We start from the raw sequence: 19,953 nt of genomic DNA on the forward strand, positions 1-19,953 counted from the left end.
GTTGTTACTAAATAAAATATATCAATACGGAGTACGAGGGACTGCTTTCGACCTCATCAAATCATATTTAGAAAATAGGAAGCAGTACACCGTCATAACTCGCATTGATAAAAAAAGCAAAACAGAACTTGTCTCGAACTCGATAAATAGAACAGTAGAACGAGGTGTACCGCAGGGTAGTATATTGGGGCCTTTGTTGTTTTTATTATTTATCAACGACTTGCCCAACGTTACTAAAAATCGTACGGTTCTCTTTGCTGATGATACAACTATCTTAGTTACAGGAAATGACAGCGATACCTATCAAGACAGACTAAACTTGGCATTAAACAATGTTATGAAATGGTTCACTATGAATCAACTCATTGTTAACTTAAGCAAAACAAAATTTATGCAGTTCTACCTGCCACAGTCAAAGCCAAAAGAGATTGTACTAAAATATGAGAATCTTCCATTACAAGAAGTAACAGAAATTAAATTTCTTGGATTGACATTAGACTGTCATGGAAGCTGGAAAGCACATACAAATAATCTTTGTAAAAACCTAAGTAAATATGTTTATGCTCTTAGGAAAATCTCAACTATGTCTTCCCAAAAAACTGCACTCTGTGCGTATCATGGCCAAGTATCTTCTATCTTGAGATATGGTTTACTGCACTGGGGAAATTCTTGTAATAAAAATGACGTATTTATTCTACAAAAAAAATGTGTTCGATCTATTGCAAGAGCAAGATATGATGATAGTTGCAAGCCTTTGTTCAATAAACTTGATATCCTAACTCTCCCCTCTATGTTTATATTGGAAGCGTGCATATTTGTCAAAGAAAATATCCATCTCTTTAGAAAAATTGAAAAAAACTTGCCCCGTAATCATCAAAATAAGTATGAGATACTCCCAAAAATCCCTGTAAAAACCGCCTATTATAATAAAAGCTTATACGTAATGGCTGCCAAATTATTTAATAAATTACCTGACTCAATTAAAGATCAGGATGCAAAGGCGTTTAAAAAATCTTTAGTATGCATATTGAAAAAGAAGATGCCTTACAATATAAATGATTTTTTTGATATAGATTTCTCAACCACTTTGTAATACGATAGTTGATAGCACTTGCCTTATCTTTTCTTCTTAGGTAAAACTAGGCTAAAAAGGAAAAATATGGCAATTAAAAACATTGTAAATAGTTAATATAGATATTAGTTAATATAGATTTTAAGTAAACAAATATTGTACGCCTGACAGGCAAATTATAGTGAGTCCACTAAAATACATATTATGTAATCCACCCTTCTGTAATACCTATAATTATGCAATAAATGATTATCTTATCTTATCTTATCTTATCTTACTTGAAAATCCTTGCAAGAGGTGGAGCCTGTCTCCGATTTCAACCGACGTTTTCCGAACAGTAACGACAGGCTCGTTGAGAATTCGCAAAACCAAGATTCATCCAATGTAAGATGAACTTTCAACGTGTTCGAGAGTCCCTTGTGGCTGAATAGAAGGAGGTATACGAGGGAGGGGGTGGCGGTCTTACCAGAATGGCTGGCTGGGCGAGAAAATGCGTGGAAATCGCACGCGGAATTCCGCCAGGATTTGGTTACGTAACGGCAGTAGAGTGAGGGCAGCATCGGTGGCCGCTCGTCTGCGCTTGTGTACCAGGATAACATAAATAACAACAACGTGTGCGAAAGTTTGTCAGCTGTTCTTCGATTGGTTTTTGGTAAGTAACCTTTCTGTTGTTTAGTATTTTGATATTGTTGTTTACTTATTAATAATAATTAATCAATCAAATCAATGCATTTGATTTAGAAAGGATAATCATACACTTAAGAACATTTTTGATTATTTTTTGAGCTTGAAAGAAAATGAGACTTTGTGGCTATGTACTTATTTAATTACCTGTTTACAATTCTTACCTTTTGAATTATATTATTTGCACTAATGTAATATAACAAAAAAAATACTAGTCCTTGTCATTAAAATGATACGATACGTGCCAGGCACTTTTTTATTATTTTAATAAATAAGTTTTTATGAGCCAAAAGAAGTTTATTATATTTATTTGAAACTTTGTTTGCCTAGCAGTGACCAAATTTTGTTTATTTATATACCGTACTAAATAAGGCTTTGAGATAATGAGCCGTGTGCGTTTCAGGGTGATACTGCCCTAATGAAAATGTGTGCACGCCATCAGAGTTAATTTACGCATTAAAATAAAGAGTAACGACCTAATCGCTACCTAATGTTTTCTATTCTAAAAAAATCAGTTTGCCCCCAATGATATTATATAAACATAGATAGGTTATACTCATACTTGAGGAGCACAAAAAACACTTCCATATTTATTTCTGTGTCTACGAAGAAATCTGTTATTTTTGTTGATTGATTAATTTTCTCATTCCATCCATCTTTGTCACACTCGTTATTATTAAACATAAGGTCGTCTCTTTCTCTTTCGGTGTGCAGGAGCTCGTTAGCACGTGCACATTTCTCGCTTGTCCTTGGCTTGTCCAGCCGCGACTAAAGGCAACTTGTCCAATTTGTCACAAGGTAAGCGCTTCAATTTTGGAACGCCTATAACCTATCTTGATTATAAATCATTGTTTGCCCCTCGTATATACTTACATTTTGATTTTAAAACGATTAATGAGTACATACGACGTACCGAAATTAAACTATAATTATTAGAATATAAGTAGGTATATTTCTGTCCATTATAAAATTTATAAGAAAGCAGTAAATAATTTTACCATATTTTTATTCGCATTAAACCAAATTAAAATGATTGTGGAAAATAACGCGCGCTCCGAACCTAATGTGACATCGTCTGTAAACCTTCATAACCTTCTTTTTAGATGTTTTAGTTTAGATGTTCAAAAAAAAGAACATTCATTATGGTATCGTATTTTATGTTTTATCTACAAGTTAGAAAATAAGGTGTTTTAGTAAGAAAATATTCAGGTATTTCTAATAATTTCAATGAATATTAATATTACCTTTAAATTTCTTCCATGGCTTAGTTTTTATATTTATTACGTACGTAATGACAAAACAAACCCGTACCCACCTTTGGTTTGGTTTGATCTTGGTCCCCAATGATCGCAAAAACTGGCTGCATTTCCCTACTGCATCGTTGTTTACGCACCCTTGTTAATTTGCATTACCTACCCCTACCCCCTACCCCCGGTGATTTTGACGAGGCAGAGGTGGGATGTGGAAATATAAACGTTCCGTAAAGTGAAAGATTGTATTTCCTCATTTAATAGATAACAAAATTATCAAAATAAAAAGGAGACGATATTTTACATCTTTACTGAAAGTGTACTTTAGATATAATAGTCCTTAATTCAATTTGGCAATAAATTTCTACAATAAATGTTTATTATAAATTACAAATAAAAGTTTTCATTTATTCGGCAATTAAAATGTATTTTTAAAACAGTTGCTCAAGTGTTTTAGGTATTGTTTGTTTCTATTTTGAATACTTATCCATTAATTTTAATTTTATATCTGACCCTAATCTATACATTCACACCAAAGAGATTGGATGTTGGATGTTACAGAATTTTGATATACTACTCTTAAATTAATGATCCGTCAAAAACGGCAGATATACTTCTCAAAGTTTACAGAGAGCTAATTTAAGAATAGATCTGAATATTTGATTAAAACAAAGCCAGAGGGTAATAAGCGTTCGCGGCACGGATTTATAATTCACGGCTTAAACAATTGAATCTGCTACGATACCTGTTATTAAATATGTAAATTAGTTATTTATTCAAGCCCGCCACTTCGGCCCGCGAAAGGGGAGTTTTGCCTTAATATTTCCGTGACACTTCTATCATAAAGATTAGCATGTTACACGAGTTTGGTAATCTTTGGTTTATTAGAGTTACTTCGTTTGTGCAAATGATCCTGTAACCCTTGAGGTATTATTAATGTAGGAACATTGTTAATTTTAATTTTGAAAAGTAACGAAACATTATTATATTTGGTTTTACTACATTCGACTAATTCGAATCAAATATAGGTATACATTTCAGCATTCATTTTACCTAATTAGCAGTACCTATTATTAATTATTTCCAAAAAGTAAAGAAGAAAAATCTTCTGTGTTTGAAAAACTTGCCGGAAGAAGAAAACGATGATATTAGGATTAAAAGTAAAGTATTAAAAGTACCTAAAGGATTCAAAATGTTGGGATGTTTACATAGTTTTATTTTATTACATTTCTAAATAATTTCATGTGCTTAACTTCTAAAAATTTTACGAACATTAAACGTTACAGATACGCATATGCCTACAATGAACTCTCATAGGGACCATCATTCGACAGGTGACATTCGGAAGTCAACTAGTGACATTTACTGCGGCGGCGTGGTTGTCACCGCTGTATGTCACATTACGAGTACTGCAATGATTATGACTTTCAATCCGTCATTAATTTTATCAAGTAAATTGAGATATATACAGCGGCAACATCAACTCCGCCGCTGTAACATCGCAACAGTAATGCGGCTGCTGTTGACATCCGAATGTCACCTATAAAGAAAAAGTGACCAAGGTCCTTTTAGCTATTACCAGCCATCACGTGACCAAGCTCTTCCTTTAGTTCCATAAGCAATAATTTAATTTTATAATTTGTTTCTATTATTGTACCTACAAAAGTTTTTAAATGTGTAAAAATGTAAATGGAGAATTTATTTTACCCAATTACATAGTATGGAGTTATGGACTATTATTTAAATCATTAATTAGTCAACAAACTCCAATTAAAAACTAAGTTTAAACGATGGAATGGAACAAAGTAAAGTATTTTACCTAAACAATAACAATATCTGGCGTCGGCCGCAGGGTCCCCAGAGAATCGTTTAATTTATATTATTTATAATCGCGAGCGGCCAAGACGACGCAATACAAGCTAATTTCCAAAATAAATATTAGCTCAATCAAACCCGCCCTCGCCTATAGTCCCGAGCCATTGTTTCATTTTACATTCTAACAATTTCTAATAAATTTTGGCTAAGAAAGCGTTTCACATTAGGGCGGTTTGATTGGTTTTGGTTTAATATAAATATAAGTTATCAAGGAAGCTATTCTAACCAAGGAACATCTTAAATAATGGATATTTTGAAATTAATGACTAATAAACTAAACAAAATTTTGTTAGATTAGTGAATATTACACTTGAAAGATTTAAACCGGATCATCACTATCATCAGTTAGTATGAAATATTCTATCCAGAGTGACCCGTTAATGTTGAACAAAGACACCCTCTTTGAGGACAAAAACAATTAATAAATTTCGCCGCTTTTAACTATGTAAAATCAGATAGGGTTTCATACTATATTAATTTTATAATGGTATTTTCAACCAGCAGGTACCAACATAGAATTAGATACTAGATAGATACCTATCAAGGAAACCGGCCCGTCTTATGCTCCGCCACAGCCACTGTGTATCTAATGTCCAATGTCCTCGAATTCTACACTAAAACAACCTTAGAAAGCCAAGACACTGAGAGTACTCTGCCGTCGCAAGACCGTATTGTTTTCAATAAATTAACCGTAGGACAAGAGGCCCGGGCTCCACAAACAGCCCCAGGGCTCCGTCAACACAATTATTATACTCGGACAGCCACCCTCGCGTCAATAAACACCCTCTAAATAAATTAACTGGACTCGTGAAAACATTTGTCTTATCTAGGTTTCTGAAGGTCCTATTTGAGAATAGACTTCTGTTGCAGATTAAGGGATCGATAATTGGTGCCATGTTTTTTTTTACTGAATAAAAGCAGTAGGCAAATTCGTCCTGACTTTGAGTAGGGTATATTCATTCTAGGTTCGTGTATTGCGGTTTTTTTGTTGTGAAGATAATTTTCTTCCCATTTTTTGTTGAAACCAAAACGGACTGATAAAAATACATTAAAATGCCAAATGATTTAACTAGTTAGTTCGTTTATTACTTACGGTTTTTCTTCGGTATAGATACTTTAATCACTGCATAATTTTATTTTCACAAATAGGTACACCGCACTCACTTGTTAGTTAGTTTTGCAGGGCATTTTCCGCAAATCCACAATTATTGTGCCTGTTTTGCATGCCACACATAAGTGTTCACTTGACTTTCACTTTATTTTACTGGCAAATACCTTAAATATAAATTAAAGGTAATCAAGCTGCCAAAATGTCGGGACTACGCGATGAAGAAGAAGAAGAATCAAGCTATGGGGTTATTTTTACTAAACTGTCATCAGAGACGTCATAATTTATGACAGCATTTTTATTTCTTTAATGACGTGTGTTAGATTAGTTATGATACGGAGGTAGAATACAAAAGTTTTGCAATCAATTTTTCCTTTTCACTACGTCACGTTATACCTATCTGAAAATTATTAATTAGTATAGTTGGTCTAACCAATTTGTCAGTAAATAAGAACCAAAAAACTATACTGCTGCTAGTACTGGCGTAAGACAAAGATAGTATAATTATCTCTGTATATGTTCATTTCAAACATAACAGTCCTTAGACAAACTATACATTAATTAACATGCCTGAATACCTTTATTGTTTGTTCATCAATGCAAACAATTTTTGAAAAAACACACATGTCCTCACAAAATGAAGACAAAAAGGTTTAAGCAGTTTTCGAAACACCTTTTAATATTTCTTTTTTTATTTATTCATACAGGACCCACAGATATTCTCACAAAATGAAGACATAGGGTTTAATTTTTAAACCGTTTTTGAAACACTTCTTAATGTTTCTATTTTTATTCTTACAGGTCTCTAAAAATGGCTGCGCGACCAGCTCCGCCACGTACGAAGAAACAAAATCACGCGAATATACCCTGTCCCATAGAAAACTGCGCCCGCTTCACTTACGGCAAACTTCCCGATCATCTGACAAAGATCCACGGCCTGACAGGCGCGGAACGCGATGCCCTCAACGAACAGCAGAGAAAACGTTTTTTTAACGGAGAACTGTGCCAAGTGCGATATCTCAAAGAATCAGCAATCAGAGACCTTTGGGGAAGCGATTATGATGAACCTAGGATAAGAGCGAAGATACAACAGAGCTACGCACTGGTCAAGATTCGGATTATTCCGTTGGCAGCGACACAGCGATCTCGTCCATTAACGGAACAAGACGCTAACGTTCTTACCGCTTATAACGCTAGAACTGCTCCCAGACCTGCAAGAGTCCAGCGGGCCAGAACTCGAGCTCGACCCTATACAGTACCAGAAACGCCGCAAGTTGATCGCAGAGCATCAAGCGAGTCCAGCGAAGAAGAAAATACTAGAACCAATCCCTTACCTCCATCGCCGCCACCGTCATCTCCGTCTCTTCCGCCCTCTCCAGCCCCGTACGAACTCCAGCCGGTTGAGACACGTTTACAAGACATATTCGACTCCAAAATCGACGCGGGCTACAAAGCAGTCATAGACAATATGAAGAAATCTATGACAATGGGAAGAACGCTTGGAGCTCGAAAACGAAAGGCATACAGAACTTACCGGCGCTACGCTAAGAGACTGATAGCATACCTCCACAGACAACATTCACCTCTGGCATACGATGTCGACGTACTTCTATGTGGAGAAAGACAGGTTTGTGCATTTTTGGAGCATATACGTAGCGAGCATAAGACGAAAACTTTAAGGAATTACATCGTAGCGGCGATCAAGTTATTGGATTCTAGACTGTTCGCTATAGAAACTGACCCGTCGTGTAAAGAGAAGGTGGCATCCATGACGCACGTGTATGACGTGTTGCACGGGAAGTTGAACGAATGCGACAGGTTGCTCGCGCAGAAGGAGCCTTGTCAGAAACAGGTTGCGGCATTCGACAGTGATGAAATAGATCCAAGTTTTAATGAAGGATACGAATTAGTATAGAACCCTTAACTATTAAGTCCGAACTCAAAGAAAACTCTGGAAGCCTCAAGAAAGAGTACGTACGACTATAATATTCGTTTCGTTTTTCCTAATGGTCATTCCATCATACGTAAATAGAACCAAAGTATTAATCAAATTATCAATAGGTATTTTGATAAATCTTAGCATAGTAATATGACGCAAGGTGAATAAAGAATAACTGTGTATTTATTTAACTGTGGTAAATTACATATTTAACAATGTAAATAGCTCACTACGTGTTTCAAGCAATAAGCTTCACATACCTATACCTTAAATTATGTAATATGTACAATAGTATAGGTATTTATAGGTGCATTAAATGTTTTAATATAATTATGTTAAGTAGTAGTATTTAAACAGAAAGTAACACTTTCAATTATGTGCAATAAATAGTACCAAATTTATTATATAATATTTAGTATAAGTTTGATCTCACCAATTATATATCTACCTATATACATACATAATATATATCGCACTTAAGGACGTGCAAATCACAATAAAATACGCTATATATACACAGTACGATATATTATATACGTTACATTACCAACCACCGAAAATGGCGTCCTTTTTTTGTATTTTAATCAATTTTACATTTTCTTTGTGTATCTACCTAAATAAAATACAGTAAACATAACATGTTAGCAGACGTAAATTATTGTTTCATTAATATCTATATCTGACACTCCCACGTACTTGCGAAATTGCATGGAAAATAATGAATGAATTCATTGATAAAGTCTCCATTCACCTTTGCGGCTGATGGTACTACTCGTAAATTAATAAATATGGGTAAAGATGTTCATAATTATGGACAGAAATGGAGTCATTTACAATGCCGGGAATGGAGCATTCGAGACGTTGTTGAGTGTATTAATCGAAGTCCGTTACCAAGGTGTGATCTTGGGCATATTGTCAGTATAAAATAAACCATACCAAAACTAACCAAATTAAGTAAATAAATAAAAAATAATAATATATTTGATGTTTACCTCCCATTGGTACTTACGCTCGAAACACTATACCTTCCTTTAATTTTTTTTCTGATAAAACCCTTTTCCTTACTTAGTATTTTCTTAATTCAGTTAGTCTTAACTTAACCTAACTAAGAATTAAGGGAATAGGGTGTGGTTGTGGACCCTATGGTTTTTTAAACATGTATTATGTATTTGAAATGCAAGTAGCCTATTTTAAACACACAGGTACTATACATATGTATAGTACATGTAGTGGTATATACCACGGAAATCGAACAGAGGATGGTCCGTTATATAACGATATGGAAAAACTAAGTTTAAACCAGACAGACGTTTTGTGAACTAATGAAAGTGAGAAAGCCTATACTTCGCATAGTACTGCCATCTAGTGGCTTATCTAGCAATGGAAACTTGACATAATGTTTCGCGCCAAATAGGTGGCTTCTGTGCTGCCGTCTACAATGCATGCACGCCATTGCACGCTCCCTGTACATGGCAGCGACATCTGTGATTGAATAGCAAAAGCACTGATCGACATGACAAGCCAAGCTTCGAAAACGAACTATGTGACAAACTTATATTGTACTCGCTTCAACACACGACAACCGTAAAATATGAAAAAGAAATAGCATTAGTCTTGGGAAAGAGATAACGGTTGCGCATAATGCCATGAAGATGAAAGTTCAACTATTCTCTTTTAGATGGCGTTAAAAGCGAAGTTATTACCTCTTTTAAGTGTATGCTACCTTAGTACTTGGCGATCGTAACTGCCTGCTCCAGATTCTCCACCAGCGGGACGCCCACGTTCCGAACGTTCCATTCTCCACCGAATGGCGCCACTCGGCCAAAGAAACGCTCGCTCGGATGATTACAAATGCCATAGAGTAAGAAAATACTAAGAAAATTCCACTTACGCGTTTCTTATAGTGCAATGCGAACAAGATGATTTTTTATTTATTATTTCACCGTTCGAACGGCATTGCGTTCGTTCGTTTATATAAAGAGGCTATCAGTATTCAAGTATGTAATTAGTAGGTATGTAACCAATGCCCGATTTACTCATTGATTAGTGTTAAGTCCGATTTCCGATTTTTTTTATCATATCGTTTCGCTATTTTCATTACTTTTCTGTTAATTAATTATTTTTCACCTCAGCAGCTCGAACAAGGGTACTTTGATTCTTAAAAACAGTGAGCAAAATGCGATTTTGCTCACTGAGTGAGACAAAATGACATTCAAGTGACCTTTATAGTCAAATGTAATTTCAACATGCGGGATCTAATAAAAGTTCGAAATACTTGGGTTCTATTATATCTGTCCCTTTCACACTGTTAGCATAAAGAAACAGACAAAAAAAGTTAAAACGACATTCAACGGTATATTTGTCGCAGTAAGATAGATAAAACCGTTACATAGTTATAACCCTAGGGATATAATTATATGTCGTAAGATAGTTATACGAAAGCGATTCATTACTATCTTACTAGGAATATAACTATAATACGTCTTTAGTTTAGTGATATAGTTATATTACTAGATTCCGTTTAGTGAAATAATTGTAGGTAGGAGTGCGGCGGTGCGGCGGAGGTATAGTTATATCCCTAGGGATATGATTATAATACGTACTATACGGCATATAACTATATCCCTAGGGATATAACTATACCTCCGCCGCACCGCCGCACTGCTACGTACAATTATTTCACTAAACTGAATCCAGTAATATAACTATATCACTAAACTAAAGACGTATTATAGTTATATTCCTAGTAAGATAGTAATGAATCGCTTTCGTATAACTATGTTACGACATATAATTATATGCCTAGGGTTATAACTATATAACGGCTTTATCTATCTTACTGCGACATATTCACGGTTTATAATAGACCCCCGAAAAACTTCAGACCGCATCGTTCCAAACCACGTACGAGTATGAATTCTTAATAATCAATTAATAAAAATAAAGTTTAAGATGTGATAAAAACTGATAAAATACTATATTTTAGGTATTTTATTGTACAATTAAAATAATGAACTCAAAAACTACACAGATCATCACGCAAAATTAATTATTTTACTTTTAAGAATTTCTACCATAGCTAACAAATAGTACGTATCCGCAATTCGGACCGTAACTTAAAAGATTTTTTTTACAAAAAAAGTTGTCGATTGAAGTGTCAGTTAATGTTTGTTATTTCTATATTCTTTTACTGGAATTTATTATTACGTTTTGTTTTTGTGTTCCATAGCGGTAATCAAAATTAATTGTTTGTATATCTTAAGAAAACATGAGTGCAGGTATTGATGAAGATGGATTACATTTTTCAAGTTGTCTAATAGGTATGTTCTCACTGCTCAGGTGAAAACTGTTGTGTACTACACGAGATCAAAGTTATTTACATCTCGTGCGCTTTTGAGTTCCTTACTACGCTCAAGATTCTAAATTAGATTCACTCGCTACGCTCGTGAATCTATTATAGAATCTTTCGCTTGCACGGGACTCAAATAAGCACTCGAAGAAATATCAAACTTTGATCACTTGTTGTACAAATAACTATATTATTTATATATTTATATTATATTTCAAGAACGGTTTACACCAATTACACTTGCAAAATACGCTTATGTTACACAGGTAACAATGTATAAATTATTCTTCGGCTCTTTCACTCATTCTAAGTGTAAGGCCTGAGAGGCCGCTCGAGTTGGGCGTGCAGCGGGGCGGGGCGGGGCGTGCGGCGTGCATGTTAAACAAATGCAAACCTATAGGAGCGGCCTTAGTGCACGCTGCTCGAATTACTTGTGAACTCGACGCCATGCTGCACGCCCCGCCGAACGCTCCGCTTCGAGCGTCCACTCAGAGTGGACGCTCATGTTGGGCGTGCAGCGGTGCGGGGCGTGCGGCGTGCATGTTAAACATATGCAAACGTATAGGAGCGGCCTTAGTGCACGCTGCTCAAATCACTTGTGAGCCCGACGCCACGCTGCACGTCCCGCCAAACGCGCCGCTTCGAGCGTCCACTCAGGCCTTACACTTACACATAGTCTCACAGTAAGCGAGGCGCGAGGCACCTGGACGCTAACTTAGACCAGGATCAGTAAATATATCTACTTGTTTACCTAATTAAATACCTAGTTCATGTTGATTGAGGGCAGGTACAGAGTCACATAGACCGCAAAAATATCTGACACGATCTTATTTTTAGAGCCATAACAGCGTGTCACATATTTTTGCGGCCTTCGAAGAGTATATTATTGCAGATGACTTGTACAATACCCTGAAAACTAGTTTTAACTAGTGAAAACGCGTTTTACCTTTTCAAATTCAAAATGAACCACTTACATACCGGTCAAAATCATAACCCTCCTTTTGCGTTGCCGTAGTCGGGTAATAATTAGTGAAAACTAGTTTTCACCAAGGGGCTTTGCGGAAACTAGAATAGTTTACTAAATCGGATTTTTACATACATTATATTATTTTATGTAATGATTCGGCTGGGAGTTTATACACATTTTCGTCAGTGAGTTTTTCACATTAACGCAACGTTATTGAAGAGCGGCATGTTGACAGACGGATATCGGTAGTTGATGTTATTTTCGGCGTCCTACTCAGGAGCTATTCTTGCAACCGTGCTACCTTGAACGTGTAGTAAAAAGCTGGAGCATTTTCCACGAGGATGACTACGATGGTAAAAATAAGGATGACTCACGCTATACCGGGCTGGGCCAGGGCCAAGGCGTCGGGCATGTCATTTCTATGACGGCTGATCGGTGATTACGTGGTGCTTTCCATAGAAAAAGAAACGCCGGAAGCTCTGACCTGGCCCCGGCCCGGTCTAGCCAGATTTGTCATGTATGTCATCTACATATTATTTACAAAAGTTTAACAGTGGAAAATAGGCACCAAATTGGAAACCAGACAAGGCTTTATGTAGGTTAGGTATATATAATACCTACATATTGAAACATTTTTCTATTTCTGTATTTGCCAATTTAAAATCACAACTATAATTTCGGTTAAGTTTAGGCACATTAAATTTTTTCTCATTGAATCTCTACCTCTTCCATTTTTCAAAAGTGAAGGCAATTCAAAAATAAATACGGTCTAACCGAGTATATTATTATACCATGGTCTAACCGTATTTATTTTGTATGTTTGTTGCCTACCGTCATTTTTAAACCGATTTGTTTTTTTTTATGATAGTTCCAGATTAAGTTGCGCATATCAAAGCTAACATTGTATTTCATCGAGTTTGAAGTCTGTTTTCTATTTGTAACTGTTTTAAAAGTATTTTTGTGCTGCAAGTACTTCTTCTTCTTTCTCGTCCCCTTATTGCTGAGGATCGAGACCAATTTGTATTTAGAATAATTTGTCTCCATTTAGTACGGTCATAACTGTCATAAGCTATGTGGAGTAGAGTTGTTGTGGACTGCACGGTGCAGACTGTTACCAGCCGACCTCTTCACAGCGTTCGACCATCTCATACGTGCCCCACCCTCAGCACGTTTGCCTTTCATTCGGCTAAACATATTTTTCCCATCATTCCTCCACATCATGCGTTGGAGACCGTATAACATGTCCGAAGAATCTAAGGGCTCGCTAATGGCGTGTTGTGGAGAGCCGAGTGGCAATGTTAAGCTCTCTGAGAATGGTGAAGTTTGCACTCCTAGCTGTTCAAAGTACAGAAAGTATCCAATTCCAAACACAGGTAGGTAGTAATTGTGTTTCTACACGTATGTCACACAACATTTTACAAAACATTACGCTAGGCCAAGTGTGACTCGGACACCCAGGGGTTCCGTACGGTGTAATCGGCACGTAAATAGAGGAGTGTTATAAGTTTTACGCCAATGTCTTTCCGTCTGTCTGTCTGTGGCATCGTAGCTCTCAAACGGGTGGACCAATTTCGATGCGGTTTTTTATGTGAAAGCAAGTTTCCTTGTGGTGGTTCTTAGCTGTTTGATAAAAATCGATCCAGCAGTTTGAAGAGTATCAGCTCTTTTCCAAAATGATGTATGAGGCTTTTTTGGCATAAAATGTATACATACCCCTATTACGACTGCCATAGGTTAATTTAAATCTCAACAAAAAATCTATACTTAGCATTCTTAGCAATGTTCAAAAACAAATGACGACAAGTAATGAAAATTATAGTTGAAAAATAAAGTGTGTAATGTGTAATGCTAAGTACCTACTTACTAAATCAAATATGTATAGTAGTAAGTAAAAGCTCAGTCATTGGCGTCATTGCTTTGCTCCTGATCTGGATCATATTATTTAAGAAAAAATAGGTATTTATATTCGAACTAAGTATTTACTGCTTAGCTGTGTTTGGTTTCAATTCCTTTCATGTAGTCTAGTGTTATAAAACAATAGATATATTTTTAAGTTGCGACAACATAAAGTGTTGTTGATTGTAAGCTCCATTGAAAATTGGAGCATAATTATGTAGTTTAAGTTAAATACTAAAAACACAAATAATCTGAACAAGTAATTACTTTAATGAGAGCCTAACAAACTTTTCATTTAACATGTATGTATGTATTCCATGTGTTTTTTTTATAAAACCACTTTGACTCAATTCATAAGAAAGTTGTTATTTAATAGTTAATTAATGTAGTTCTGGTTTACAAGTATTTGTTTAGAACCCTACTTACGTGAATGAGTAGGATGGACAGACGTCAGTTCGCAATGTCAGAAAGTGACTCAACTCATGTTTATTTGTATCTTGGAAGAAAATAACGACCCTTTTTATTTTTGATCAACAGCTCATCGCTCGTGTTTGCAATAACATGTTATTTACAGTTCACGTGAGTGGCTCGGAATTTTGACAGACCTACCTACGCCATTATTGGTAGAGTTAGACCATGATAAGTCTGCAACGATTTTGATTTTATTTTAAACGTCAAACTTCTGTGAAATTATGATGTATAAATAACACTTGCACTGCGTGTGCTATCAAAATTACTTATCTTGGTCTGATTCTAATTTTATTATTCATGGCACAAAATATATCCGATGCAAGAACACAGCAGCAGTATCTCCACGTAAGAAACAACTTAGGTAGGGAAAAAGTTTAGCATTCATTCTCAAATCACATTAATGGCTTCTCGATCAGTGCAACGACAAACAATGCAACGCAAAGCGAGGGTGACGTCATCATTCGGTGCAAAGTGCATACATGCAGCTCACCTCTTCACGTTCATGCCGCCTTAGTGCTCGTTCCTTTTGTGAGCGACACCAAAGGGGCCCTATCCCCTTCGTGCACCCTTCTCTGGGTCACTGCTCGTATCTCGGTCACTGGCCCGGCCTTCGTACTCTTATGTTTTGCGCACATTTTGATTGTGCTACAGAAACAAATACAAATAATCGGATTTCATTAGAAAATAGTACTTAACGAACCAAAGGAAAAAAATAATTAATATAATAGAAGGACCAAGTTCATAGCGGTTTGGCAATATTAATGATGTTAGCTAAATTTACCCTGCTGATGGTATGGTGAGATAATTTTGCTATCAATAAGTATGTATTTTTTTAATCGTTCTATCTTTTATACACTAATGTGAATTAATTTTCTATATTTGTGACTATTTTGCTCTAAGGCGAATGTTGAAATTATTATCTACTAACAAGGAAATAGGCCCCCGGTCATGGCCGCTCTGCTCCATTGAGATAACCAACCCGTTCGGAAAAGTCGACCAACGACTCTTTGTACCAGGAACTTCTGGACAAGGAATGCAGAATGCAAAAGTAGTTCGATGCAATTTATCATATTAATAAATAATAACAGAGGTGTTGCTTTGAACGCGTAGGTACCTACCTTCAGAATTCCACATATACAGGGTGGCCCATTTAGATCGGTCAGTATGGGAAAATCTGAAACTATAAGACATACGACGATCCCTTCTTAGGAACCATGTCATCGATTTTAGTAATAAGAAAAACTGCATTCATACATATAATTTTTTTTTTATGTAAAATGTATTGAAAAAAATGGTGGCCATTTCGAAAACTTACTAAAATTAATTAAAGGATATGAAAACAATGCATTTTATTCATTTCAAACATCATGTTTCATAGTAACATTTACTACTTAAGACCTACACAATCGATATCTAAATAGAAATAATTTTAGTTTTATTTTTCAAAACGTCCGGGTTCGATTCCCGAGCTGAGTACACATTTTTTTTTTTTAATGTATGAATGCAGTTTTTCTTATTATTAAAATCGATGACATGGTTCCTAAGAAGAGATCCTCGTATGTCTTATAGTTTCAGAGTTTCCCATACTGACCGATCTAAATGGGCCACCCTGTATATTAGTACCAAACGACTAATTTTCCCAATCAATCAATTGGCATCTGAAAGATTTTTCTAGTGACTCATTTTGTTTCCTTATCAAACTGACTGCATCCGTCCAATTTTTTAAAAAGGAAAGTGTGTTTATATTTATAATAAACCGATCCGAGCAACCTCGTTCTAAATGCCACAGAATCCGGCGGTAATCTAAAAATGGCGCAGATTGAGTAATCCAATATTACAACAACTTTATGAGCATGAATTTTGAATGCAGTGCGGAATATGCATTCACGTTACGCATTTTATATTCAACACCCATATGTAACATGTACTTACTATGTTTCCTAGTGCATAAGTTGTTCAATCGACTTTGATAGGTGGGCGTTTATTTTTTAAGTTGTCCCCTATACTTTTTTTTCAAATTTGGGATTTTTTATGTTATTTCTACTCAGAATCACGAGCTCTTTCTATCCTAATAGGAGAAAAGAAGTGACCCAAAATTTCCATACATTTTTCGATCTTTCCATTCCGCGACCGCTATACAAAGTCTATGGAAAATGGTGACGGAATGGAAATAAAAACCTTAGGACACTTTTTTCTCCTATTAGGATAGAAAGAGCTCGTGATTCTGAGTATAAATAACATAAAAAATCCCAAATTTGAAAAAAAAAGTGTATGGGACAACTTTAAAAAAAACGCACAGGTATCTATTTTATATATGTAGTTCTTTAAAATAACCCAATCATTCACATCATTAATAGTTTGAATATAGTTGAAATCATATCATTCACCTCATTTTCGATCATGTCTAAGTAGGAGCGCAAAATAGAATAACAAAAGTAACTCTGAATGCTCGCCTGGAGTTATTCACGTACCTATATTTCTGGAACAGTAACAACTCAATATCTTTTATGACCAGTAAGGGTGTATTTTCAACAACTCTGTGTTCAATCCGTTAGCGCGCCAGTTTATTTACACTCCCGCTGGCTTTTCCCCGTATAAAACAGGTTATTTTCGCGCGCTACCGCTTATTTAGTCCTCAACTTTGGTGAGAGAGCCATCTAGTGAGATTCGGGTGAAATTAGTGCGTGTAAACATTTGTTTGTGCAGTGATTTGGAACCATTATCAAAATGCCTGGACGTCCTATTTGGCAGGTAGGTACCTACATGAAAAGTTTATTTAAATCTACTCGTTTCTCTTAAACCAGCCTGCGGATAAGTCATCACGTGAAATTTAGAATAATGATAGCCGATATGAAAAAAAAATCGCACGTAATTTGACCCTGTTTTGTTTTTATAAGTACCTACCTAATGACTAATAAGTCATAAAACACAATATAAGTAAGTCCAATATCATTCATACCTTTGGCTCTGTAAAAAATCTGGCTCTCTAATTATTATAGATAATCCTCTTTTATTATCTCCAAGATGCCAACAGTGTAGGTACTTAATATACCTAAACCTATCAAGTATTATCTTTGTTTTTGTTTCCACTTATGAATCCACGAAACAAAACATTCAAAGTCATTTACAATGATATAAGTGATATCCTTCGCTTCCAATTTTGAATTTAAATAAACTGGCCAAGAGCATGTCGGGCCATGCTCAGTGTAGGGTTCCTTAGTTATCCTCTTCCATCAAAATACACTAAGCTGGAGCTATTAGTAGGTACGATTATTTGAATGAACATGACAGTATGATTTGTGCCAAAAACTAAAAAAAAAATAGTTAAGGAAGGAAATTGATAATGACGTTTTTGATGTGAAGGTTCGATTCGAGTTATAATTAATTAGTTTACCTTATTTACTCGCATGTTTGGAGATAACCTGTATATTATGTGCCTCGGCAGGAATGGCAATTCGTGGTTTTGTCTTAAGTAGTTATCGGACTCAGCATCGCGTCGTCCGAATTTGTCCCTGTAGCATGGTGCCGAAGACCAAGCCTACTCACTTATAAAATTATTTTTGAAAAAAATATTAGCATAATTATTATTGGTTGAATTGTGAATGAGGAATAAACGAACTTCGAAACGCTAATCTTGTTATCAGAGGGGCTACCGCGAAAACTGAAATTCGCAAATTGTGGGGTTCTTTCTCTGTTACCCCAATGAAGGCATAATTAGAGTGACAGAGAAAACGTTTTAATAGAGCTCTACTTTCCTTTACCTTTGCTATTAACTACTACTGTAGTATTGCCTGGAACATTTTCTGTTTGACAATAACGGGATTTTCTCAAAGACCTAAAATAATAAGTAGATAACATATAGGTTGCTTTTTAACATTATATGACCCCGATATAACGGTAAATGACTAACGCCACACCTTGACTTACCTGAAAATACACGGTGTTAAAACAACGCGGAACTATTTGGCTCCTTTCCAAGGATTCCAGCCAGACTATATGTACTATAGAGTCTGTCCTACGGTTATCAGGCGTAGTCTTATTTTAATAACAGGATATGAATTAGATCTGGATTAGATGTGGATCTGTCGGTGTCAAAAGTGACATTTCTTCAAACAAAAACGTGTCTTTTGACACTGACGGATCAGATCCATAATTATTTAATCCAGATCTGATTCATATCCTGTTATTAAAATTAGAATACGAGTACGTCTGTAGGTATACATGCATAATGAAGGAAAAGGGTTTTATTTTATTTAAGAGCTAAATAATCGTGATTATTTCAATTTAACGAAAAATTTAAAAAAGGGAGCCGCTAGGTACTGTATCTTGTGTACCTTTTGAATACATCAAACTAGTTTCTATGTTGCTGGATTCGTCAATCTATAAAGTCAAAACAAAAACGGCCGTTTTAACTTTGGACGCATAGATTGACGAATCCAGCAAGATAGAAACTAGTTTGATGTAATCAAAAGGTACTTTAATACAAGATACAGTACGTAGCGGCCCCATTTTTTAAATATATTTCGTTAAATTTAAATAATCACGATTATTTACCAGTGGCGCTAGTGTGCACGTTGATGGGCTCTTAAATATTACTGTGAGACAAAATGAAGGGTGATTAAAAGGCCATTTGCATTTTTAATAACGCATGTTATATGTTGATACAAAAAAAATATTAACAGATATAATATTTAAAGTATTATCCATGTTGCGTAGCTGCAGTTTACCCAAAAAAGTTTATAAGGTAAATCCCGGATAGATGCTCCAGTTGGATAGGTGTGGTGGCCGAGCGGTTTTAGGCATCTGCCGTGATAGTAGAGGATGCTGGTTCGATTCCAACCTCGGGCACTAGAGGCCTTGGTAACTTTTTCTTTTGTATATGACATTTATTTCAGTTTATAATGTATACAGTATGTAATGTATGGTAGTGTTTCTACTTAAAATAACACTACTGTTTCTAGTTAAAATATTTTAATAAAAAATAATTTAATTCGTGGTTCATAGTATCTATTCAATGACATAAATGAAGCTTACTCATTAATCTCATAAATAAATCTCCTCTTTTTACAAACATTTACTATAATTCGGAGAAAAGAAAATACCTCGTTGAAAATACTTTAATATAGGTATATTTTTATTTTAGGTTAATGTAATGTAAAATAATTATTATTTACTTACATATTAAGTCAGAAGGTTAATAATAACCAAGAATTAATCCAATAATAAAAAGTTTGGTTTTTTTTTACATCTATAACGTAATGGACCCTATAATGGACGTGGAACCGGTAATGGGACATAAAACCACAAATCCTCTAAAATAAGTATGTAAAAGTAGTTTATAA

The 19,953-nt window shown here is 35.3% G+C and overlaps 2 protein-coding genes and 1 long non-coding RNA gene across 4 annotated transcripts in view; all 3 read left to right on the plus strand.

The window, feature by feature from the left end:
* Positions 1-19,953, plus strand: part of LOC134649539 (uncharacterized) — a 405,305-nt gene that overhangs the window by 225,584 nt on the left and 159,768 nt on the right. The gene's annotated exons all lie outside the window — the stretch shown is intronic.
* Positions 6,782-7,912, plus strand: LOC134653601 (uncharacterized). The gene has a single exon (XM_063509002.1). It carries the CDS (start codon positions 6,801-6,803, stop codon positions 7,902-7,904), a length of 1,104 nt encoding a protein of 367 aa, XP_063365072.1. The 5' UTR covers positions 6,782-6,800; the 3' UTR covers positions 7,905-7,912.
* LOC134649461 (muscle-specific protein 20-like) overlaps positions 17,202-19,953 on the plus strand; it is a 28,317-nt gene continuing 25,565 nt past the window's right edge. Inside the window, exon 1 of the mRNA XM_063504221.1 lies at positions 17,202-17,362. Within this exon, the coding sequence (XP_063360291.1) occupies positions 17,339-17,362 (24 nt within the window). The 5' untranslated portion in view covers positions 17,202-17,338. The remainder of the gene's footprint in view (positions 17,363-19,953) is intronic.

Source organism: Cydia amplana, chromosome 1 (assembly GCF_948474715.1).
Source record: "Cydia amplana chromosome 1, ilCydAmpl1.1, whole genome shotgun sequence".
In the NCBI taxonomy this organism is placed as follows: domain Eukaryota; kingdom Metazoa; phylum Arthropoda; class Insecta; order Lepidoptera; family Tortricidae; genus Cydia; species Cydia amplana.

Coding starts and splice junctions, on each gene's coding strand:
- LOC134653601 (XM_063509002.1), top strand. CDS start 6,801: ATGGCTGCGCGACCAGCTCCGCCACGTACGAAGAAACAAAATCACGCG.